At 40.4% G+C, this 26,589-nt stretch overlaps 2 protein-coding genes across 13 annotated transcripts in view; one reads left to right on the top strand and one right to left on the bottom strand.

Moving 5' to 3' along the window:
* si:dkey-93l1.9 (uncharacterized protein LOC562339 homolog) overlaps positions 1 to 16,282 on the top strand; it is a 31,309-nt gene extending 15,027 nt beyond the window's left edge. For 2 of the 10 annotated variants that reach the window (XM_051425212.1, XM_051425211.1), the window contains exons 2-4: positions 4,430 to 4,664; positions 7,394 to 7,529; positions 15,420 to 16,282. In XM_051425212.1, the coding sequence (XP_051281172.1) occupies positions 4,430 to 4,664; positions 7,394 to 7,529; positions 15,420 to 15,498 (450 nt within the window). In that variant the 3' untranslated portion in view covers positions 15,499 to 16,282. Of the gene's footprint in view, positions 1 to 1,403; positions 1,578 to 4,429; positions 4,665 to 7,393; positions 7,530 to 7,611; positions 8,469 to 10,004; positions 10,169 to 13,008; positions 13,244 to 15,201; positions 15,338 to 15,419 lie in introns of those variants that run through there. The other 8 variants (XM_051425207.1, XM_051425206.1, XM_051425214.1 and 5 more) reach the window with 6 other exon arrangements.
* emd (emerin) lies at positions 503 to 25,993 on the bottom strand. 3 transcript variants are annotated; one of them, XM_051425218.1, is made up of 7 exons: positions 25,869 to 25,993; positions 25,379 to 25,457; positions 21,969 to 22,064; positions 21,506 to 21,540; positions 21,379 to 21,404; positions 17,678 to 17,737; positions 503 to 731 (listed from the first exon to the last, which is right to left on the bottom strand). In XM_051425218.1, exons 2-7 carry the CDS (start codon positions 25,455 to 25,457, stop codon positions 542 to 544), a joined length of 486 nt encoding a protein of 161 aa, XP_051281178.1. In that variant the 5' UTR covers positions 25,869 to 25,993; the 3' UTR covers positions 503 to 541. The 3 variants fall into 3 exon arrangements, with proteins under 3 accessions (XP_051281178.1, XP_051281177.1, XP_051281176.1); XM_051425217.1 differs by lacking the exon at positions 503 to 731 and adding an exon at positions 9,097 to 9,323; XM_051425216.1 differs by lacking the exon at positions 503 to 731 and adding an exon at positions 17,045 to 17,588.
* Positions 25,994 to 26,589: the final 596 nt, after the last annotated feature.

The raw sequence follows: 26,589 nt of genomic DNA, 5'->3' as shown, positions 1-26,589 counted from the left end.
CTTAAAGCATGTAGGAGAATCTACAGTAACCTCAAACATTTATTAACACACATAGACAACAGCCTTTGGTTTTTGACTGGACATGATGTGGGGGACAGCTTGGAAATATGAAAGAGTCTCAGTTCATGAATCTGTGGTCCTACATGATGATCTGTTCTCAATAGTTTTTGGACACAATTTAAATTTTCAATTTCAATTTTATTTGTATAGCGCCAATTCATAACAGAAGTTATCTCAGGACACTTTTCAAATAGAGCAGGTCTAGACCGAACTCTTTATAACATTATTTACTGAGACCCAACAGTACCCAAATGGAGCTTAATGAGACAGAGGAAGAAGATGTATCAGGTTTTTGATACATACACAGACTATGATGTGTCTGGTTTTGGTCAATTCTAAAGATTTGGTGACACTAAGAAAGTTTATGGAATGTGGTCAGACTGTGTACTGGAATGATGCACTCTCCACTAATAACATTTATGGATAAGAAATGCCTTCAATGGAATGAAAAATAACCCTGACATCCTAACAACAAATCAGATCACTGAATCCCAAAAGGATCTTCATTGTTAATCACACGGCAGTAGGCATAGTAGAGGACGGCTGCTAACACAGTTAACAGCAGCAGCAGTCGAATCGCTTTCCACATGCTGCCTCCAGCCTTTCTGGCTGGTTCCCTGGATTCTGCTGCGCTGTGATTGGCAGTTTTGTAAGCGACCTGGATAGGGGGCCTAGACGCACAGGAGGGAAGGTGATATTTAGTCCAGGTGATAAACTCATCACCTGAAAATAAAATGCTTCTGTGTTTGTTCCCTTAGAATGAGCTGTTTTTATCTAAAGACACTGTGGGTCGCCTTCCATGGAGTCCACCAGGCTGAGTCAAGACTTGAGAACCACTGCTGTCCCTTTCTTTCTTAAAAACATGAAAGTGACGTTTTAAAAGTTACTAAATTATGTAAAAGTTTGCAAAAAAATATAATGAGATTGATCAGAAAATACTCTAATATAGAGTTGATCCTTCAAAAAAACACATTTTCCAGTAAAAGCTCAAAGTTAACTTGTAATATTATCCAGGATAAATCAGTGTATATCTTCAACAGTTTATGGGCATGTATACATTTCCAGAACAGATGGATAACATCAGAAGGCACAGCCACAGCTTAAATCAATATAATTCTTCAATTGAACAGAGACCTAAGACAGTTTTCTTATTGAAATGTTATGTCAAGTAACATTTCATGATAGTGTCACACAGAGGAGACAGCATTATACATATTTACATTATTCTAAAACTGAAACCTTAAAAACATATTATTTATTCCTAAATAATAGTTAATTCCTAAAGCGCCTATCAACTAGTTTAACACAGTGGGAGGGGTCTTTTGAATGTGTCTGTAGCTGGAGGAGTTGTCTGACTTGTTAGTCCTGTCTACTCCCTCGCTAAAGACTGAAGCTCAGCACATACTGTACACACCAGCAGCAGCAGGACGGTTTGAGTTATCACAGAGGGCAGAATGGACAGGGAGAACAGGCTGAACGGAGAGGGCATGGCTCTGAATAAAGTGGGCGATATAGAGGTTAGTGACACACAAACCCTCTTCCTCTTCTCTTCTGGTCTGTTCTGCTCGGTTCTTTTCTGTTCGTTTCTCATCTGCTCTCTTATCTACGCAAACATCTTCATTGACGGCCTTGAATAGATCAATAGGCAAAACATATTGCATTGTATTGTATAAGTATCCCAGTAGTGTTGGGCGACTGGACGAATATATCGGAGATTGGCCGGCTGTTTTTTGTCATGTTCTAATTGAATGGTCTGCCTCTGAAGAACGAGAACAGAATACACACACTGAGCCGAAGAACGAGTGAGAGGAGATCAATAACAATAATAATAATAATAATAATAATAATACAATAATAAAAAGCTGATAGGATTCAGAAACTAGTGAAAGTACAGATATTACTTTAGAACAGTGGTTCGGGTCCCCCATTTATGTCACCAACGCTTCACGGGGGGTCGTGAGACCTTATTGATTTTAAAGCGTGCTACAACATGTTAAAAATATACAGACCTAGGCTATATCTCACTATATGGTTCATAGATCCTGATAAGAATTTCCAGTTAGAAGTTCTACTTGATTTTGGAACCAATCCTATTGGATAAAGTCCAGTAAGATTTATTACCTACTCAAAAACCTACTTATGAGGATTAAGTCTTATAACAGTCCAAAAGGACCTAATAATTATTATAATTTATAATCCTGTAGGATTATTGGCTTGTTTTATACAAAAAATAAATGTTGCTGTACTTATGTACCTTTAATTTCTAGATGTAGCATTTCTAAAATAAAAAAAATGTAATAAGCATAGATCCACTTAACAAATAAATAATTTTACTTACTTTAATATCTTAAAATCATTACAGAAATTATTACAAATATTAACATTTATCATCCAAAGGATACAACGATTTTAAGCTCCACCTTGACACCTGGGGAGAGTTCAGGAAAGAGTGAGACAGACAGACAGACAGACAGACAGAAGGAGAGATTAATAGGTTTAATACAAGGTACAGTGCAGATCTAGGGACTCTGTCTCTGTATTTATCATATAAGAAATTCAAAGACATATTTATTATGTTATGTTCATGTTAAATCATGATAATTATGTTGTACTTCTGGCTTTGGCAATATAGCTTTAAAACTTTACTGCCAACAAAACCTACAACAAAGTGACCAATGCCTGCTCTCATCTATAGAGCCACGACATTACGTCACTGTACACGTCTCCAATGTTAGTTATTGTTACCAAGGTTAGGCTAGCTGGCTGTATTGCCAGCTCTGTATTTAGCTGTTTTGCACATAGATGTTACAAACGTAACATTGACACAACAACCCTTTGACCTGGTCATTGTAAAACCATACGCAACTGTTAAAGAGGCCATTATATGCATACAACCTTTAGTCCTGTTTCTATCTACACTGTATGTCCAAGTAAACAGTGGGATGTTGAGACTTCACTAAGAAACCAAGGACATGATCATCTCACCACACTATCTGTCTGTTTACTGTCCCACAACTCAGGAATGTGTAACTGTGTTAGAGTGACGCTCCAACAGGGATAAAACCATACTGCTTCTTCCAATCGGGGCTCTTTCGGACTTTCACATACGAGAGTGTGTGACGGTTGCGTTTGAGACAGTTCATGGATGACTTGAATAAAACTTTACAGAAAGACAAGATCATACTTTGTATGCTTTCTTAAATTGCCACCACACTAGCTAAAGTAGCATTCAAGTTACAACAATGTTACGAACGAAACATTGATGTAAGAAATAAGTGGCCACGTTTGCTTGGTAATGTTAGCTGATCAACCGGTCGCTAGCTAGCCAGCTAGCTCAATGTTAAGTTTGTATCATCTATGTGCAGAACAGCTATATACAGAGCTATCAGGGCACAAGGTGCCCCCAGCCCATATTGTGAGCAGTTCTTGGTTCTAGACAGCAAAGTGTTGGTGCCGTGCTGGAACGAGTTTTGTCGGGGTCCTGACCCCCAGGTTGGGAACTTCAGAAACCTATCTACAGCAATGTCAGTGGGGCCATGTCCCCGAGTGAAATCAGTGTTTCTTTCCATAGCTGACAGCTGTGTGTAGAGATGAATGAACACTTTGTGACTTAGAGATAGTTGCACGCAGGTGTGACATCACATCTACTTGTGCTACAGGATTGGACAAAGCCCTGAGGGAAAGCCTTTGCCCCTGATGTGGTTTAAACAAACCAGCTTTCTCTCAGTTGTGCAGAAGGAGATAAAGGTATGGACATTGTGACCAGGATGATTTTTCAACCCAGAACAACTGTTATACCTGCCTCTCAGTCACCCACTCTGCACATGTATCAGTTTATGTGATAGGCTGTGAGGTTTCTAGAGTTGTAGAAAGAGAATGGCCCACCACTTGTTGAGTCTTGTTGTGTCTCTCTCTCTCTTGCCAAAGTGAGTCATTGCCTCTTGCTCTGCCACTCCCACTTCTCTTACAGCCACACCTGAGAGTGCATAGTAACAAAATACTAACACTTGTCTGTGAATAAAACATAGTGACGCATGGACTTGTACACATGCACAATCAGAGCACTCAGACCTGTGAAAGAGAACAAAAGAATAACAGTGTTTCTTAGGAGAACCCCAAATCATTTTATCCTTTGGTGTCAGAGGTGGCTCTGCATGTTTGGGTCTGTGATATAGTACCTGTGTTACTTTGTTCTTCAACAGAACCTGAAATGTCCCTTTTTTTTATGTGCTTGTTCACCGCCCGGGCACTGCCAAATCACGCAAAGCTACTCTAGTGCAGTCTCAGACTAAGAAGAGCTGGAAATCATTAGAATGGGCCCCCTTTAATAAAGTACATCTTCCTTTTGTCTTTATCTCTATACTCGCAGGCAATGACGGACCCTTCTGGAAAAGTGTATCGCCGCATCAACATAAATCATTACGCCACTAAGAAGACTGCTGCTCAGAGTATGCTAGACGTTGCCTTACTGATGGCCAACTCATCCCAACTGAAGACTGTTCTCTACGTGGGGCCGCATTACCGTTTCTACATCCCCCTCATCGTCCTGCTGTCTCTGTCCATCACATTACAGGTCGTAGTGGGGCTGCTGCTCGTCTTTCTTGGCAAGTGAAACGTTTTGCATCTCCCCATTGTTATTAGTCTACTTGCCAGCAATATGAACCCAGAAATGTTCAATTCAATTCAATTTTAATTCAGTTTTATTTGTATAGCGCCAATTGATAACAGAAGTTATCTCAGGACAATTTTCATATAGAGCAGGTCTAGACCGAACTCTTTATAACATTATTTACAGAGACCCAACAGTTCCACCATGAGCAAGCACTTGGCGACAAGGGCAAGGAAAAATTGCCTGTTAAAAGGCAGAAACCTAGGACAGATCCTTCGGCTCTTGGTGGGTGGTCGTCTGTCTTGACCAGTTGGGGTGAGTGAGAGAGAGACACAGAGAGAGAGAGAGAGACAGACAGACAGACAGACAGACAGACAGACAGACAGGTGCACAGCAACGACAGTAGCAACAACTACACTAATAGTAGTGACTGATGATGATGAACATGACAACAGCAACGATGGGGGACAATGAGCAGTGACAACAGCAACAACAGTAACCATAGCTATAATAATACTTATAATAATAATAACACTAATATCAGTGATATTGGCAATGGCAGTCAAGCAGGACCATGGCAGGAGGCTCCACCAGGATCCATGAGAACCTGCGAGACGAGAAAGCACAAGAACTCCGGGGAAGAAGTGAAGTTAGTAACATGCATTAATGGAACATGAATGAGTGCAGAAAGAGAGAGGAAGAGAGGAGCTCAGTGCACCATGGGAAATCCCCCGATAGTCTAGGCCTATAGCAGCATAACTAAGGGATGGTTCAGGACTCACCTGATCCAGCCCTAACTATAAGCTTTATCAAAGAGGAATGTCTTAAGCCTACTCTTGAATGTGGAGAGGGTGTCTGCCTCCCGAACCACAACTGGAAGCTGGTTCCACAGGAGAGGAGCTTGGTAACTGAAGGCTCTGGCTCCTGTTCTACTTTTAGAGACTATAGGAACCACAAGTAGCCCAGCATTCAGAGAACGTAGTGTTCTAGAGGGGTAATAGGGTACTATGAGCTCTTTAAGATATGAAGGGGCCTGACCATGAAGAGCTTTATAGGTGAGGAGGAGGATTTTAAATTCAATTCTACATTTTACAGGGAGCCAATGCAGAGAAGCTAGTACAGGAGAGATGTGATCTCTTTTTCTAGTTCCTGTCAGTACTCGTGCTGCAGTGTTCTGAATTAATTGAAGCGTTTTAATGGACTTATTGGGGCAGCCTGATAATAAAGAGTTGCAGTAATCCAGCCTAGAAGTAACAAATGCATGGATTAGTTTTTCTGTATCTGTCTGTGATAGGATGTGTCTAATTTTTGTAATATTACGTAAATGAAAGAAGGCAGTCCTAGAGGTCTGCTTTATGTGGGAGTTAAATGATAAATCCTGATCAAAGATAACTCCAAGATTCCTGACAGTGGTGCCAAGTACAAGAATATCGTTTTTTTCTGAGTTTAACATCAGAAAATTGCAGCTCAGGATTTTATGTCCTTAAGACATGTTTGTAATTTAGATAATTGATTAATTTCATCGGGCTTGATCGATAGATATATCTGCGCATCATCTGCATAAAAGTGAAAGTTAATGGAGTGATTCCTAATAATGTTGCCTAAAAAATTAATCAAGAGAATTCAATCCAACTTTAGAACTAACTAAAGCCCCAAGTGTCTGCCTTCCTGTGTGTCATGCTTTCCTTCCTAGCGTTAGCTGGTTTGCATAACTAATGCATTCAAAGCTGTAAGATGATGAAGTCAGCATAAAAGAATAGTTAGACATTTTGGAAAATATGCTTAATTGCTTTCTTGCTGAGAATTACTTGAGAAGATTGATACTATTGTCATGTTTGTAGGCTAAATACAAAGCTAGAACAAGCAACCAGCTGGCTTAGCTTAGCATAAATGAACTGCACTTTCATGGCACATTTTTTTCCATGTGCCCATAGGTAGAGTCATGTCCAAGGACCCTTTATGAGGACAGGAGGAGCTGGGGATCAAACTGCCAATTCAGTGACTAGTGACTTCAAAGATAACAAAATCTGCCTACCAGCACCTCTAAAGCTCACTGATCAACACATTATTTCTCCTGCATCCAGCAAAAAAACCTCTAAAACTTAAACTTATTGTTTTTTCACTTCAGTTTTTAGGCAAATGAAAAACAAACGAGATATAACATGTTAATTAGTGAGCTTTAGCTTTAGTGTTTGTAGGTGGATTTTGTTACGTTGAGACAGACCTTTGGCTAACTGCTCCCCATTTCCAGTCTTTATGCTAAGTTAAGCTAATAGGCTGTAGTTTTAGTCTTAAACATGAGAGAGGTATCAAGCTTATCATCTCATTCATCAGATGAGAAGATGTGGCTCAGAGGAAGAGTGGGTCGTCCAGACTGTTCCTTTAACTCTTTATTACACTTCAGTTTACCCATACCTCACATATTGCTAATTATTTTTCTTTTGGGTATGGCAAATTCTTAATTCTTATTCATTAGGAGCACTAGGAGGAGCCAGAGGAACCTGATTTTTTCAGATTATTTGACTCGTTTACGTCAGGATATAGTGAAAGTTTCAGCAAATATGACAAAATGTCATCTTAATAAAAGTTACCTACTGCAGCTTTAAATTGAAGTTTCAAAGTTTCTATTGTACTTTCCTTCCCCTATGTATGTCTTTCTGCCTCTTTTTCTCATCAACTTTTTATGTATTTTGTTTTTGTGGTTGTGCGATTCTGTGCTGGCAGTAAAGTATGATCTGAACGACGTGAGGAAACACGCCAAGTTGAACAGAATGAACAATGTAGCAACAGTCTTTGTCTTCTTCACCGTCCTCATCAACATCTTCATCACAGCGCTTGGATTTGAAGGACATTCTATCAGGTAGGCCATTACAGAACACATATACAGTTGGCTCTCTGACTGCTGTAAACTCCTCTGACCTGGCTCTTGGTTTTCTTCACAGGTCACTAGCGTCCCCCTGTGATTCCTGAGCCTCAGTTTGCACCTCTGCCCACCAACCTGAACATGACTGGTGGCCTTTAGAGCAGTCTCTGGACCAAAATAAGACACTGAGTTGTTATCTCAAAGCATTTAAATTTAAAGGGTTGTGGTTGGACAGCTGCCTTTTTGTAATGTCTATATCAGCTAGAACTATGAGTCATGGGCAAAGATTCACCAGTATCAAACCTTTGATTACTGAAGGACTTTAATGGATCTGCCATCACATTAGTGCTGTGAAGGGTGCCCGGTTAGCTCAGTCGGTAGAGCTGGCGACCCATGTACGGAGTTGCTGCAGCGGCCCAGGGTTTGAAACCGAGCTACGGCCCTTTGCTGCGTGTCATCCCCTCTCTCTACCCACCTTTCCTGTCTATCTTCAGCTGTCTCTATCAAATAAAAGCAATAAAAGACCAAAAGCATAACTTAACAAAAAAAAACAAAACTCTAGTGCTGTGAAGCTTTTGTGGATCCAGGCTGAGATCCATCACCCAGTAAACCCCCAACCTCAGTGACCATTGACCACAACCTTCACTCAGGATCACAGCTGATAGATTAAAAACGAGAAACTTCAGTTTGAATACATGACCACTGCCATATCCTCCTTCAGGTACAGGTGACTCCACTGCAGTGGGCTGACCCCTGCAGTGTTGAGCCAATCAGTCACTAAATGCACAGAATTTTCTTTTTTTGCTAAACTATTTAAAGCTTCTATCTTGTAAATATAATTGCACTTTTTATTGTTTCTGTTCAAATGTTAGATTGGCGGAATTGTGCTCATTTTGTAACTAAATAAATGAATAAATAACTTATATCAGTGGAGAATTTGACGGTGTTGAGTGTTTGGAAACATGTCTCTTGCCAATTAATATTCAAAGGACCAGTGTGTAGGATTTAGTGGCATCAAGTGGTGAACTTGCAGATTGCAACCAACCGAATACAGCTTGCTCTTAAAGCATGTAGGAGAATCTACAGTAACCTCAAACATTTATTAACACACATAGACAACAGCCTTTGGTTTTTGACTGGACATGATGTGGGGGACAGCTTGGAAATATGAAAGAGTCTCAGTTCATGAATCTGTGGTCCTACATGATGATCTGTTCTCAATAGTTTTTGGACACAATTTAAATTTTCAATTTCAATTTTATTTGTATAGCGCCAATTCATAACAGAAGTTATCTCAGGACACTTTTCAAATAGAGCAGGTCTAGACCGAACTCTTTATAACATTATTTACTGAGACCCAACAGTACCCAAATGGAGCTTAATGAGACAGAGGAAGAAGATGTATCAGGTTTTTGATACATACACAGACTATGATGTGTCTGGTTTTGGTCAATTCTAAAGATTTGGTGACACTAAGAAAGTTTATGGAATGTGGTCAGACTGTGTACTGGAATGATGCACTCTCCACTAATAACATTTATGGATAAGAAATGCCTTCAATGGAATGAAAAATAACCCTGACATCCTAACAACAAATCAGATCACTGAATCCCAAAAGGATCTTCATTGTTAATCACACGGCAGTAGGCATAGTAGAGGACGGCTGCTAACACAGTTAACAGCAGCAGCAGTCGAATCGCTTTCCACATGCTGCCTCCAGCCTTTCTGGCTGGTTCCCTGGATTCTGCTGCGCTGTGATTGGCAGTTTTGTAAGCGACCTGGATAGGGGGCCTAGACGCACAGGAGGGAAGGTGATATTTAGTCCAGGTGATAAACTCATCACCTGAAAATAAAATGCTTCTGTGTTTGTTCCCTTAGAATGAGCTGTTTTTATCTAAAGACACTGTGGGTCGCCTTCCATGGAGTCCACCAGGCTGAGTCAAGACTTGAGAACCACTGCTGTCCCTTTCTTTCTTAAAAACATGAAAGTGACGTTTTAAAAGTTACTAAATTATGTAAAAGTTTGCAAAAAATATAATGAGATTGATCAGAAAATACTCTAATATAGAGTTGATCCTTCAAAAAAACACATTTTCCAGTAAAAGCTCAAAGTTAACTTGTAATATTATCCAGGATAAATCAGTGTATATCTTCAACAGTTTATGGGCATGTATACATTTCCAGAACAGATGGATAACATCAGAAGGCACAGCCACAGCTTAAATCAATATAATTCTTCAATTGAACAGAGACCTAAGACAGTTTTCTTATTGAAATGTTATGTCAAGTAACATTTCATGATAGTGTCACACAGAGGAGACAGCATTATACATATTTACATTATTCTAAAACTGAAACCTTAAAAACATATTATTTATTCCTAAATAATAGTTAATTCCTAAAGCGCCTATCAACTAGTTTAACACAGTGGGAGGGGTCTTTTGAATGTGTCTGTAGCTGGAGGAGTTGTCTGACTTGTTAGTCCTGTCTACTCCCTCGCTAAAGACTGAAGCTCAGCACATACTGTACACACCAGCAGCAGCAGGACGGTTTGAGTTATCACAGCGGGCAGAATGGACAGGGAGAACAGGCTGAACGGAGAGGGCATGGCTCTGAATAAAGTGGGCGATATAGAGGTTAGTGACACACAAACCCTCTCCTCTTCTCTTCTGGTCTGTTCTGCTCGGTTCTTTTCTGTTCGTTTCTCATCTGCTCTCTTATCTACGCAAACATCTTCATTGACGGCCTTGAATAGATCAATAGGCAAAACATATTGCATTGTATTGTATAAGTATCCCAGTAGTGTTGGGCGACTGGACGAATATATCGGAGATTGGCCGGCTGTTTTTTGTCATGTTCTAATTGAATGGTCTGCCTCTGAAGAACGAGAACAGAATACACACACTGAGCCGAAGAACGAGTGAGAGGAGATCAATAACAATAATAATAATAATAATAATAATAATAATAATACAATAATAAAAAGCTGATAGGATTCAGAAACTAGTGAAAGTACAGATATTACTTTAGAACGGTGGTTCGGGTCCCCCATTTATGTCACCAACGCTTCATGGGGGGTCGTGAGACCTTATTGATTTTAAAGCGTGCTACAACATGTTAAAAATATACAGACTTAGGCTATATCTCACTATATGGTTCATAGATCCAGTTAGAAGTTCTACTTGATTTTTGAACCAATCCTATTGGATAAAGTCCAGTAAGATTTATTACCTACTCAAAAACCTACTTATGAGGATTAAGTCTTATAACAGTCCAAAAGGACCTAATAATTATTATAATTTATAATCCTATAGGATTATTGGCTTGTTTTATACAAAAAATAAATGTTGTTGTACTTATGTACCTTTAATTTCTAGATGTAGCATTTCTAAAATAAAAAAATGTAATAAGCATAGATCCACTTAACAAATAAATCATTTTACTTACTTTAATATCTTAAAATCATTACAGAAATTATTACAAATATTAACATTTATCATCCAAAGGATACAACGATTTTAAGCTCCATCTTGACACCTGGGGAGAGTTCAGGAAAGAGTGAGACAGACAGACAGACAGACAGACAGAAGGAGAGATTAATAGGTTTAATACAAGGTACAGTGCAGATCTAGGGACTCTGTCTCTGTATTTATCATATAAGAAATTCAAAGACATATTTATTATGTTATGTTCATGTTAAATCATGATAATTATGTTGTACTTCTGGCTTTGGCAATATAGCTTTAAAACTTTACTGCCAACAAAACCTACAACAAAGTGACCAATGCCTGCTCTCATCTATAGAGCCACGACATTACGTCACTGTACACGTCTCCAATGTTAGTTATTGTTACCAAGGTTAGGCTAGCTGGCTGTATTGCCAGCTCTGTATTTAGCTGTTTTGCACATAGATGTTACAAACGTAACATTGACACAACAACCCTTTGACCTGGTCATTGTAAAACCATACGCAACTGTTAAAGAGGCCATTATGTGCATACAACCTTTAGTCCTGTTTCTATCTACACTCTATGTCCAAGTAAACAGCGGGATGTTGAGACTTCACTAAGAAACCAAGGACATGATCATCTCACCACACTATCTGTCTGTTTACTGTCCCACAACTCAGGAATGTGTAACTGTGTTAGAGTGACGCTCCAACAGGGATAAAACCATACTGCTTCTTCCAATCGGGGCTCTTTCGGACTTTCACATACGAGAGTGTGTGACGGTTGCGTTGAGACAGTTCATGGATGACTTGAATAAAACTTTACAGAAAGACAAGATCATACTTTGTATGCTTTCTTAAATTGCCACCACACTAGCTAAAGTAGCATTCAAGTTACAACAATGTTACGAACGAAACATTGATGTAAGAAATAAGTGGCCAGGTTTGCTTGGTAATGTTAGCTGATCAACCGGTCGCTAGCTAGCCAGCTAGCTCAATGTTAAGTTTGTATCATCTATGTGCAGAACAGCTATATACAGAGCTATCAGGGCACAAGGTGCCCCCAGCCCATATTGTGAGCAGTTCTTGGTTCTAGACAGCAAAGTGTTGGTTCCGTGCTGGAACCAGTTTTGTCGGGGTCCTGACCCCCAGGTTGGGAACTTCAGAAACCTATCTACAGCAATGTCAGTGGGGCCATGTCCCCGAGTGAAATCAGTGTTTCTTTCCATAGCTGACAGCTGTGTGTAGAGATGAATGAACACTTTGTGACTTAGAGATAGTTGCACGCAGGTGTGACATCACATCTACTTGTGCTACAGGATTGGACAAAGCCCTGAGGGAAAGCCTTTGCCCCTGATGTGGTTTAAACAAACCAGCTTTCTCTCAGTTGTGCAGAAGGAGATAAAGGTATAGACATTGTGACCAGGATGATTTTTCAACCCAGAACAACTGTTATACCTGCCTCTCAGTCACCCACTCTGCACATGTATCAGTTTATGTGATAGGCTGTGAGGTTTCTAGAGTTGTAGAAAGAGAATGGCCCACCACTTGTTGAGTCTTGTTGTGTCTCTCTCTCTCTTGCCAAAGTGAGTCATTGCCTCTTGCTCTGCCACTCCCACTTCTCTTACAGCCACACCTGAGAGTGCATAGTAACAAAATACTAACACTTGTCTGTGAATAAAACATAGTGACGCATGGACTTGTACACATGCACAATCAGAGCACTCAGACCTGTGAAAGAGAACAAAAGAATAACAGTGTTTCTTAGGAGAACCCCAAATCATTTTATCCTTTGGTGTCAGAGGTGGCTCTGCATGTTTGGGTCTGTGATATAGTACCTGTGTTACTTTGTTCTTCAACAGAACCTGAAATGTCCCTTTTTTTTATGTGCTTGTTCACCGCCCGGGCACTGCCAAATCACGCAAAGCTACTCTGTGCAGTCTCAGACACAGAAGAGCTGGAAATCATTAGAATGGGCCCCCTTTAATAAAGTACATCTTCCTTTTGTCTTTATCTCTATACTCGCAGGCAATGATGGACCCTTCTGGAAAAGTGTATCGCCGCATCAACATAAATCATTACGCCACTAAGAAGACTGCTGCTCAGAGTATGCTAGACGTTGCCTTACTGATGGCCAACTCATCCCAACTGAAGACCGTTCTCTACGTGGGGCCGCATTACCGTTTCTACATCCCCCTCATCGTCCTGCTGTCTCTGTCCATCACATTACAGGTCGTAGTGGGGCTGCTGCTCGTCTTTATTGGCAAGTGAAACTTTGCATCTCCCCATTGTTATTAGTCTACTTGCCAGCAATATGAACCCAGAAATGTTGAGTACCCTACATTTTGGGGAGTCGGAGTTTAATATTATTCAATGTACAAAATGAGCTTTTAAACCGGAAGTGGGCTGATTTGGATTATTTTTAGTTGATTTAAAAAACCACGGACAACACAGACCCCAAACCACACAGGTGAGGTTATTTACATGCTTAATATATTGGATCTGCAATTTAGAATCATGAAAGGTTGATGTCATTGGTGTGAATTTTCAGACGTAATATTTCTCCAAATTTCTTACCTTCTTGGAGGGGGCAGGCGGCTGTGTAGCTTTTTTTGATTGAGCCTGCTGTAACTTTGCTGCGGCGGAGTATTTTAAGCATAACTGTATAAGCATTGTTTACAGGGAGCCATCAGACAGTTTGTACTTTGAAATTGGGGGTCTCTTTTCCTCAATAACTACGCCTATATTGTCCAAATTGTCCAAGCAGTTGCTGAAATATTGTCCATGTAGGTAATTATGCTTATTAATGCTAATTATGCTAATTGCCCAACATAGTCAAGTAAGCATCCGGCTGTTTTTCTAAATGTCTGGGATATTTCCAATTTCCCTACATTTCTAACATAAAACATTTGGGGTTCTCTTTATACATTTCCAGGTTCACAAAATGGCTCTGTTGGCTGGCAAACAGATTCTACTGTTCCTCCTTTCTCCATCTTTTTTGCATCTCTAAATACATACATTTTGATATTGGAATCTTCATGTTTGGAAGGTAGCAACAACTATAAAAGCAAAGTATACAAATAGTTTTACTGATGATTCGATGAATCAAGAGAATTCAATCCAACTTTAGAACTAACTAAAACCCCAAGTGTCTGCCTTTCTGTGTGTCATGCTTTCCTTCCTAGCGTTAGCCGGTTTGCATAACTAATGCATTCAAAGCTGTAAGATGATGAAGTCAGCATAAAAGAATAGTTAGACATTTTGGAAAATATGCTTAATTGCTTTCTTGCTGAGAATTACTTGAGAAGATTGATACTATTGTCATGTTTGTAGGCTAAATACAAAGCTAGAACAAGCAACCAGTTGGCTTAGCTTAGCATAAATGAACTGCACTTTCATGGCACATTTTTTTCCATGTGCCCATAGGTAGAGTCATGTCCAAGGACCCTTTATGAGGACAGGAGGAGCTGGGGATCAAACTGCCAATTCAGTGACTAGTGACTTCAAAGATAACAAAATCTGCCTACCAGCATCTCTAAAGCTCACTGATCAACACATTATTTCTCATGCATCCAGCAAAAAAACCTCTAAAACTTAAACTTATTGTTTTTTCACTTCAGTTTTTAGGCAAATGAAAAACAAACAATATTTAACATGTTAATTAGTGAGCTTTAGCTTTAGTGTTTGTAGGTGGATTTTGTTACGTTGAGACAGACCTTTGGCTAACTGCTCCCCATTTCCAGTCTTTATGCTAAGTTAAGCTAATAGGCTGTAGTTTTAGTCTTAAACATGAGAGAGGTATCAATCTTATCATCTCATTCATCAGATGAGAAGATGTGGCTCAGAGGAAGAGGGGGTCGTCCAGACTGTTCCTTTAACTCTTTATTACACTTCAGTTTACCCATACCTCACATATTGCTAATTATTTTTCTTTTGGGTATGGCAAATTCTTAATTCTTATTCATTAGGAGCACTAGGAGGAGCCAGAGGAACCTGATTTTTTCAGATTATTTGACTCGTTTATGTCAGGATATAGTGAAAGTTTCAGCAAATATGACAAAATGTCATCTTAATAAAAGTTACCTACTGCAGCTTTAAATTGAAGTTTCAAAGTTTCTATTGTACTTTCCTTCCCTTATGTATGTCTTTCTGCCTCTTTTTCTCATCAACTTTTTATGTAGCTAATTTTGTTTTTGTGGTTGTGCGATTCTGTGCTGGCAGTAAAGTATGATCTGAACGACGTGAGGAAACACGCCAAGTTGAACAGAATGAACAATGTAGCAACAGTCTTTGTCTTCTTCACCGTCCTCATCAACATCTTCATCACAGCGCTTGGATTTGAAGGACATTCTGTCAGGTAGGCCATTACAGAACACATATACAGTTGGCTCTCTGACTGCTGTAAACTCCTCTGACCTGGCTCTTGGTTTTCTTCACAGGTCACTAGCGTCCCCTGTGATTCCTGAGCCTCAGTTTGCACCTCTGCCCACCAACCTGAACATGACTGGTGGCCTTTAGAGCAGTCTCTGGACCAAAATAAGACACTGAGTTGTTCACCTGTTATCTCAAAGCATTTAAATTTAAAGGGTTGTGGTCGGACAGCTGCCTTTTTGTAATGTCTATATCAGCTGGAACTATGAGTCATGGGCAAAGATTCACCAGTAACAAACCTTTGATTACTGAAAGACTTTAATGGATCTGCCATCACATTAGTGCTGTGAAGGGTGCCCGGTTAGCTCAGTCGGTAGAGCTGGCGACCCAGGTATGGAGTTGCTGCAGCGGCCCAGGGTTTGAAACCGAGCTACGGCCCTTTGCTGCGTGTCATCCCCTCTCTCTACCCACCTTTCCTGTCTATCTTCAGCTGTCTCTATCAAATAAAGGCAATAAAAGACCAAAAGCATAATTTAACAAAAAAAAAAAAACTCTAGTGCTGTGAAGCTTTTGTGGATCCGGGCTGAGATCCATCACCCAGTTAACCCCCAACCTCAGTGACCATTGACCACAACCTTCACTTAGGATCACAGCTGATAGATTAACAACGAGAAACTTCAGTTTGAATACATGACCACTGCCATATCCTCCTTCAGGTACAGGTGACTCCACTGCAGTGGGCTGACCCCTGCAGTGTTGAGCCAATCAGTCACTAAATGCACAGAATTTTCTTTTTTTGCTAAACTATTTAAAGCTTCTATCTTGTAAATATAATAGCACTTTTTATTGTTTCTGTTCAAATGTTAGATTGGTGGAATTGTGCTCATTTTGTAACTAAATAAATGAATAAATTACTTATATCAGTGGAGAATTTGACGGTGTTGAGTGTTTGGAAACATGTCTCTTGCCAATTAATATTCAAAGGACCAGTGTGTAGGATTTAGTGGCATCAAGTGGTGAACTTGCAGATTGCAACCAACCGAATACAGCTTGCTCTTAAAGCATGTAGGAGAATCTACAGTAACCTCAAACATTTATTAACACACATAGACAACAGCCTTTGGTTTTTGACTGGACATGATGTGGGGGACAGCTTGGAAATATGAAAGAGTCTCAGTTCATGAATCTGTGGTCCTACATGATGCCATCATGTACATTGCACAAATAAGAACAAATTAGACACTGCATGTTAGAGAACTGCTGAACCATGAGTTAGACTCTTCTCAATACTTTCTGACCTTTGTATTCTGTGTGTGGCTCTCAGCCCCAGGCCCACTAGTTCCTGCTAAAGATGAAAATCTTCAATCACTCACATATATACTCAGAGGAAAGCAAGTGGGGACTATTTTCAGTGGCGCGTAAATACACATTTGGTGTTCTTGTTGCACTCTTTGACAGGTCTTGTGTTTGCCAACTTTATTCTCCCAGGGGCTAAACATTTTTGTGTATATTCTTCCAGACCCGTGCACCATACAATACACAACACAGCCTCAACTCTATAACATCACAGCCGCACACAGATGAACTATTCCACCTGCTCTGTATAAACTATAGAGTATGTGTTCATGGCAATGAAGGAACTCAGTGCAACAGTGTGGCTCACTGATCTGTTCTCAATAGTTTTTGGACACAATTTCAATTTTCAATTTCAATTTTATTTGTATAGCGCCAATTCATAACAGAAGTTATCTCAGGACACTTTTCAAAAAGAGCAGGTCTAGACTGAACTCCTTATAACATTATTTACAGAGACCCAACAGTACCCAAATGGAGCTTAATGAGACAGAGGAAGAAGATGTATCAGGTTTTTGATACATACACAGACTGATGTGTCTGGTTTTGGTCAATTCGGAAGATTTGGTGACACTAAGAAAGTTTATGGAATGTGGGCATATGGAATGATGCACTCTCCACTAATAACATTTATGGACAAGAAATGCCTTCAATGGAATGGAAAATAACCCTGACATCCTAACAACAAATCAGATCACTGAATCCCAAAAGGATCTTCATTGTTTATCACACGGCAGTAGGCATAGTAGAGGACGGCTGCTAACACAGTTAACAGCAGCAGCAGTCGAATCGCTTTCCACATGCTGCCTCCAGCCTTTCTGGCTGGTTCCCTGGATTCTGCTGCGCTGTGATTGGCAGTTTTGTAAGCGACCTGGATAGGGGGCCTGAAGCACAGGAGGGAAGGTGATATTTAGCCCAGGTGATAAACTAATTTGCTCAAAGTCACCGTAAGTTTACACACTGCAAGACTCACTCTGTATCTTGGTCTGATTCCTCGTCTTCTTCTGGCTCAGCATTGCCTCTTCGTTTCAGCCTGAATGGAGGAAAATTTCAATGTCAATCTAGAAATGTAGTCATGTAGTCAAGGCACTTATACACAGGTGTCAACAATATACAGTGGGAGCAATAATTATTTGATCCCTTACTGATTTTGTAGGTTTGCCCACTTACAAAGAATGGAACTGTGTATCATTTTAATCATAGGTACATTTTAACATTGAGAGACAGAATATCACAAAATAATCCAGAATAACAACATCATATAAATGTTATAAATTTATTATCATATTTTTGCATGAACTAAGTATTTGATCCCCTACCAACCAGCAATAATTCTGGCTCCCACAGACCAGTTAGTTTTCCATTAAGAAGCACTCCTAATCGCAACTCATTACCCAAAACACCTGTGTCAACTCGTTACATCGTTATGTAGCTGTATAAAAGACACCTGTCCACACAATCAATCACATTCCAACATTTCCACCATGAGCAAGACAAACGAGCTGTCTAAGGACATCAGGGACAAAATTGTAGACCTGCACAAGGCTGGGATGGGCTACAAGAAAATAAGCAAGCAGCTTGATGAGAAGTTAACAACTGTTAACAATTATTAGAAAATGGAAGAAACACAAAGTCACTGGCAATCTCCCTCGGTCTGGGGCTCCACGCAAGATCTCGCCTCGTGGGATATCAATGATCATGAGAAAGGTCAGGGATCAGCCCAGTACTACACAGGAGGAGCTTGTTAATGACCTGAAGGCAGTTGGGACCACAGTCACGAAGAGAACCATCAGTACCACACTACACCTTGAAGGATTAAAATCCTGCCGCATGTGCAAGGTTCCTCTGCTGAAGAAGGCACATGTACAGGCCAGTCGGAAGTTTGCCAAAGGACACCTGGATGATCCGGAGGAGGCTTGGGAGAAGGTGATGTGGTCAGATGAGACCAAAATAGAGCTATTTGGCATCAACTTGACTCGCCGTGTTTGGAGGAAGAGAAATGGTGAGTTCAACCCCAAGAACACCATCCCCACTGTGAAGCATGGAGGTGGAAACCTTATGCTTTGGGGGTTTTTCTCAGCTAAGGGGACAGGACGACTTCACCGTATCGAGGGGAGGATGAATGGGGCCATGTACCGGGAAATTTTGGGCGACAACCTTCCCTCAGTGAGAGCACTGAAAATGGGTCTTGGATGGGTCTTCCAACATGACAATGACCCAAAACATACAGCCAAGGCAACAAAGGAATGGCTCAAAAAGAAGCATATTAGGGTCCTGGAGTGGCCTAGGCAGTCTCCAGACCTAAATCTCATCGAAAATCTGTTGAGGGAGCTGAAGGTACGAGTTGCCAAGCGACAGCCTCGGAACCTTAAGGATTTCGAGAGGATCTACAAAGAGGAGTGGATCAAAATCCCTCCCAATATCTGTGCAAACCTGGTGGAAAAACTACAACCAACGTCTGACCTCTGTGCTTGCCAACAAAGGTTTCTCCAGCAAGTATTACGTCCTATTGTTCTATGGATCAAATACTTATTTCATGAGGAAATATGATAATAAATATATACAATTTGTATGATGTTATTCTGGATTTTTTTGTGATATTGTGTCTCAACGTTAAAATGTACCTATGATTAAAATGATACACAGTTCCATTCTTTGTAGGTGGGCAAACCTACAAAATCAGCAAGGGATCAAATAATTATTGCTCCCACTGTAAGGGTACTTGCACTTTACCTGAGTATTTTCATTGTATGCTACTCCACTACTACTCCAATAAATAGGGAGGGAAATATTGTTCTTTTTATGCAAATGGAGCAAAGCCTGTGAGCTAGTTCAGGCAGTCAACTCGAGCTGCGCTGCTATATACACGTGACATGCTTCACTCCATAATCACTAACAAAGCGCTCTCTTTCAATCCGGCGGTCTATTTAAACTGCAAAATTTCCCAGCTCTCCCTCTGCTCTGTCAATGCCGCTGTTGCCCTGCATCCGTATTGCTGCCTGCTTCGCTGTACGCCCCACCACCACCCCAGCATCCACCTGTAGGCTCCAGCTAGGGGTTTAAGGTATTTGCTCATCACTCCCCATATACTATGCTGCTGTAGTAAACATTTTAAATGTGAGTTGTCTGACTGAACAACATTTATCTGACAGCTATGCGTAGTCACATTTAGCAGAAAGTGGAAAAAATTGCAATTGCAGTAAGAATATTGCAAATCAACTAGTTTAAAGTGTTTTCTAAAATCAAGTTTAATTTAAATTAAATCCTTGCTAGCAGCAGGCGCTAGTGATGGCGGTGGTTGGTCCACCTCTTGGATCCAGACAGAAATATCTCAGCAACTATTGGATGGATTGCCATGAAATCTAACAGTAAGTATTCCCATCAGCCTTTAGCTTTGTGTTTAACGCTAATTAAAGCATGCTAACACACTAAACTAAAATGGTAAAGATGGTAAATATTATGCTAACCTAAACATGTCAACATTGTCACTATAAGCATATTAACATGCTGATGTTAGAATGTTAAGGGGTACTGGTTGTTTCCTGGGTGTCTGTGTGCACTGTACTGAACTGGAACATGGAGCTGAGAGGGTTGATATACATAAAGGGGGGGAGGGGGTGGGTTAAAGGGTAACTGTGGGTTTTTTACACCCTGGACCATATTTTCCTATGTTTTTCTGTCTGAATGAGAGGGCTGCAACGTAATCCTTATGGGGCGCACATAGCACTGTCACAATAACCAAAGTAATGAAATATAGCGCTATTGACAAGCCAATTGGAGGGGATGGCAAGCCACCACCACAGCCGCATGTGACGCCACATCATTACATCACGTTCAGTATTTGTTTAAGACGGGAAAGAGTCCCAGAGCAACCAGGCTGAGGAGACTGAAACATAGTGCTACTCAGTATCACTCAGTCCACAGCCCAGCATTACAGTTCCCCACAGGACAAAGTCACCTAGCCTCTCCCTCACTTGCTCTGCAAACACCAGCAGTACTAGTACAGTAACAAGTGACCCTGTTAACTGATTACATTCAGCCAAATATGTTAACTAATTGTTGACTGTTTGTTTTTGCTGAAAGTCTCCAGTTAACAAAGTCACAGATCCAGGGGGCAGCAAGAGGGAGAGTGAATAGTACAAGCAGGTACTGGGATGAAACAGTATCCCATTGTACCCCTTACAAAGTAATAAGCAAAACAACAAAAATGGCTTAATACCGCATAAGGTATAAGGTATGTGGGTATGTTGAGCCAACCTAAATCGCCACAAGGGAAATTCCCTAGGCAAACCATCAAAGTATATCCATTAAAAGTTGTTGTTTCTGCCCATGACAGGTTCAGATTGTTATTCTAAGTGTCTGACAACATTACGGAAAGGATCCCTACCGAGTTAGACCTTTTTAAGAAAAAATAAGAGTCTTTTTATTTAACCATAAATAAGTCATATTGCTGTGTTCAAAGCAACCAAACAGTGATATTACCGTAACCAAAGTTACCCTTTAATACAGGCCCAGCCACATATTTCTGCCCCCCTCACAGGTTAATCAGGGCATTATCTAGCATCAACATACCTTGTGTGTGTGTGTGTGTGTGTGTGTGTGTGTGTGTGTGTGTGTGTGTGTGTGTGTGTGTGTGTGTGTGTGTGTGTGTGTGTGTGTGAAGACTGTACTCACACATCCCCATAAACCTCATGTCTAACCTGTGAAAATGAAAGAAGGATAGTTTGTGAGATTATTTACAGTCACAGAGCAGGCACAAACACTTGGCACAAACAGGAATAAGCAGACAATCTGGACTCACAGGACTCTGGTATGTGATGTAGGTGACTTCCTCCTCTGTAAACAAACACATCATCACACTTTGGACCTCATTCATTTAAACATTTACTGCACCTACTGCATTGTGTCTGAGAATATCATAAGATGGCAATAGCAGAAATAATAACAGGTTCACAGAGACCAAACAGCTGATGGCAGATTTTACAAGGACAGCTCCCAGTGTTAAAGCGTGTTTACAATGATAATACATGTCTGAAAAATATAATTGATGTTTTACAGCAATGTCCCGTAAGATCAGCTCTTCTATTATTTGTGATGTTTTTGATGATGTTTAGGAGAATGCAGGCTGAGATTTCAACAGTCAAAAAACTATGGGTGACACAATAAGGAAGATGACACTAGAAAATAAACTGCCATTTGCACACATACTGTGGGACATTTATAGACCCACACATGAACAATCCCCCAGGTAACACACAGCCTACCTTCCTCTCTGTAGTAGGTCTTATCAGATGAGGCTTGCAGTGGAGTGGCCTCCATGGCCTTTTCAAGCTTCTTTTCATACAGCTTTCTAGTAGAGTCTGTGTTCACACAAACACATTAACAGTGCTTTCATATCCTAACCACAGTAAACAAACAACAAATTATACAAAATATGACTTGTCTGCATTGTGTAAGTGTAAGGGGGAATTTGGGTTTGATCCTGTTAAATGTTAAAATGAATTGGTGTATTATGAAGATCTCTATGGGTTAGAGGTTGGATTGTATTTATCTCATTCTATTCCATCTTATTAAAGCATATTGCATCCTAATATAAAGGTTAAAACTAATGAATACTCAGTTGGGGAAGCCCAAGTATAGACAAATGCAGAACTAGTAAAGCAATTTACAGATAGGCTGATTAATCTGTCAGCAGATGTCTGGCTCACGAGGATGATGATAAAAAAATGTCTTCAGACACATCTGCAAGCAGACAAATCTGCAGGCAGACACATCTGGAGGCAGGCTGTCAGTGTGGCTTCTGTGGACTGATGTTAGCACTCCCCTTTGTGAGTTTTGGGAAGGTGGTAGGTCTGTACTGTAACTCCAATCCATCCTGCTGTGAACACTTTTCTCCCATTCTAAATAACAGCAAATCTAATCCAAAACCGTTACTGGCTAGTATCATATATACATATAATGTTATAATAATGCAGCTGATGACGTGGCTTCTGAAATACTTTACCTCACTCACCCTTAAATACAGTCACATTCTGAAATCTACGGCATAAACAAATGTATTGTTCTCTTTGATTAATTATCGAAAAAATTGAAAGAGAAAAGAAAATGGAATAGCAGAGTTATAAATTACTTTTCTCTGTTTTGATATCGGCATTATATATCGGCCTTTAAAAAAACAATGTCTCTGCAGCACTACAGTACTTCATTATAATGCTGTTTGTCACATATTTTACCTTTATCAAACACATTGCAGCTTCTGTGATATTGCACACTGGGCCATATTGCGATCTCAATAATATTTCCATTCATTGTGCAGCCCTAATTACATTAGAGTTCTTACCCTTATAACCCCTGTAGGGCTAGTTTGGGCTTACTTTTAATAGTATTACTTTACTTATTACTCCCTGCCAACAGTAATTAGTTACAATACTAATTATATTACTTTTCTGCTACTCAAAAAATTGTTAATTGTGTCCTTTTCCCCAAAAATTCTGACTGACGACGATTAAAATCCAGTTTTGTTTGTTAAAATCAAAGTATTGGAATATTTCCTGCCGCTGAATGTCAGCATTTCCATCTTTCCTCCACAATTCCAAAATGAATCCAAGGATGGATGGATTTCAAATCAGTAGTGGGGTGCCAACCAAAGAAGGTTGTAATTAATACTTTTTTGGTGTGGGGAAACTATACAATTTTTACTGAATTTTATTAGTAATTTGTACTCTAAATTTATGCCCCAGTTCTTTTTTAAAGCAGCTCGTCTAGCAAAGGATAAATGCCCTACTCTTGCATCTTTAGTTCACCCATAAATGGGCTAGTAGTATTTGCACATTGACACTTCACTTCTGCAGCATTACTTCAGGCAGTAAGGATCATTATAAAATGTAAAACAGTAGTCACAGAAGAAGTACAGATTTTGCAATCAACAGTGGCTCACAGACTATAGGGTGGGACAACTACATAAAATTATGCATTTTGAGTGAAGTATTCCTACAGCTACAGTATGTCATGTACCTGCATGTTCCCTGCACTTTAGCCCTACTTACAATTACAATTGTCTAAACATTGTCATACTAAGTCATTATTTTGAGATGCTATGGCAAAATATTATGGGTTTCTCATAATACATTTATGTTTATTCCTCATTATTTTGAGATAGTGACGGCTTTCTGCCTTCAGGAGAGGGACGATAACAGGATCTTTAAGAGGCAGAACCCCTGTAAAGCAGCCAGACTCTGTCTCTCCATCCACCCTGAAGCACTGTCTCCGGTGTTCACTGACATCTTCAACACCTCATTGGAGACATGTCATGTGCCAGCCTGCTTCAAAGCCTCTACCACCATCCCTGTCCCCAAAAAACCAAGGACCACAGGACTCAATGACTACAGACCTGTTGCCCTCACCTCTGTGGTCATGAAGTCTTTTGAGCGCCTTGTGCTTTCCCACCTCAACGCCATTACAGACCCACTCCTGGACCCCATGCAGTTCGCCTACAGAGCCAACAGGTCTGTATATGATGCAGTAATCCTGCACTTTACCCTCCAGCATCTGGACTCCCCAGGAATCTACGCCAGGATCCTGTTTGTGGACTTCAGCTCTGCTTTCAACACTATCATCCCAGCTCTGTTACAGGACAAGCTGCACCTCCAGTCACCAGTATGTCAGGCTCCTGAACTTCACAGATGACACCACCACCCCGATTCTGATTCCGCCTACAGATGGGAGATTGACCATCTGGTGACCTGGTGCAGCCAGAACAACCTGGAGCTAAACGCTCTGAAAACAGTTGTGGACTTTACAAAGAACCCAGCTCCACCCACCCCCATCATCCTGTGTGACTGCCCAGTTGACTCTGTGGAGTCCTTCTGCTTCCTGGGTACCATCATTACCCAGGACCTCAAGTGGGAGCTGAACATCAGCTCCCTCACTAAGAAAGCCCAGCAGAGGATGTACTTCCTGCGGCAGCTGAGAAAGTTCAACCTGCCAAAGACGATGATGGTACACTTCTACATCGCCATCATCGAGTCCATCCTTACCTCTTCTATCACCATCTAAGCTGCTGCCACTGCCAAGGACAAGGGCAGACTGCAGCGTATCATTCGATCTGCTGAGAAGGTGACCGGCTGCAATCTGTCATCCCTCCAGGACCTGTACGCCTCCAGGACCCTGAGGCCTGCAGGCAAGATTGTTGCTGACCCCTCCCACCCCTGGCATAAACTCTTTGACCACTCCCCTCTAGCAGGAGGCTGCGGTCCATCAGGACCAAAACCTCTTGCCACAGAAACAGTTTCTTTCCGTCTGCAGCTGGCATCATTAACAAGGCCCGGACCCCCCACTGACACTGACTCTTATACCCACCCTGTATATATGCATTACATTAATGCACTCCCGTCTTCTGTACAGTTTTCCTATCTTTATTTATTTATATTTTAAAAGTACTTTATTCTTGTATGATTTTTGTGTGATTTGTATATTTTTGTGTGATTTGTATATTATATGCACCAATGCACAGACAAATTCCTCATATGTGTAAAAACATACCTGGCAATAAACCAAATTCTGATTCTGATTCTGATACTTATTCATTAATGACTTACAGAATCTTTCTTTCCCCGGAAATGGGCTTCCATTGTGAACCCGGTAATTACATAATTAATGTCGGTACTTTTCTTACCTACTATGGGTCCATGTTTGATGCCATACTCAGCAAGCAACTCGCTGATCTCCTCATCACTTTTCTCACTCAAAGACATCTGCAGGATAGACAGATAGATAGACAGATAGATAGACAGATAGATAGATAGACAGATAGATAGACAGATAGATAGACAGATAGATAGATAGATAGAGATAGATAGAGGGAGGACACTCTTAAGTTGCCCACCAGGCTTTTTCCAGCAGGAAAGCAGGAAACTTTAAGTAAAAGCTCTGCAGTGGTCGGTTAATAGTAACGTTTTAAAATCAAAGTAAATCATTTGACGTATAACTCCATGTTTGTTACATGTTGCAACACTTTTACAGCTCTATCCATAATCCACAATGCCTCGTGAAAACGTCCGCGCGGCAGAGCAGAGACACACTGTAATCGCGCGAGCAACAAACGCAAGCGTTTAAAAGAGGAAGTGGCCGAGTTTGTGCTTTAAAGTTGTAATTATTTCACTTACCTCCGGATAAGACCAAGAGTTTGTGTGTGGAAATGTGACTGAAAGCAGGAAGCTACTGCAGCAGAGTGGGTGGAACTCCTGAAGAAATGTGGCCGACGAAACTTGGCACACCTACTGTACTACTACTGTACCAGCCTACCAGCATACTCAATGGGCTGAAACCTTCATTCGGTTGCTAAAACACTTGCTTACTGAAGGCCATTTGTTCACTTATACAGTGAATTATTAAAGAACTGTGGTAGGTCTTATCTGCATTATAGCATAATGTAGTGTTTAATGTTACACCACCACGTTTTTGCTGGCTCACTGCCACATTCATTTTATCCAACAAAACAATTTCTAAAGAAATATAAAACTAACATTCCTGAACACATTGCATGTTGTCATAGACGTTTATTTATATTTATATAAGTGTTTTATGAAAACAGTGTTTTATGATTGATGATTCTTAAATAAATAAAAAACCCGTTCAAGGATGAGAACAGAGCACTTTTACTTTGAAACTCTACTTTATCAAAAAAAAAGGGCTGTGATGATCTACACTACCTTGAAGACCTGTTTTTGAAGGCATTTGTTTTTTTTTACTCTTTATGGCATCTGTGTCCAAACCAAATAAAGTTGGAAAATGTATTATTAGCCTGCTACTACTAATATGAACAATGATGATGATCCCGATTCATTACTTGAAATCTTAAATTATTGTTGGTTCTCTTTCAGTGGC

The sequence above is a fragment of the Dicentrarchus labrax genome, unplaced genomic scaffold (assembly GCF_905237075.1).
Source record: "Dicentrarchus labrax unplaced genomic scaffold, dlabrax2021, whole genome shotgun sequence".
In the NCBI taxonomy this organism is placed as follows: Eukaryota; Metazoa; Chordata; class Actinopteri; family Moronidae; genus Dicentrarchus; species Dicentrarchus labrax.
This window is presented reverse-complemented; position numbering and strand designations above follow the sequence as displayed.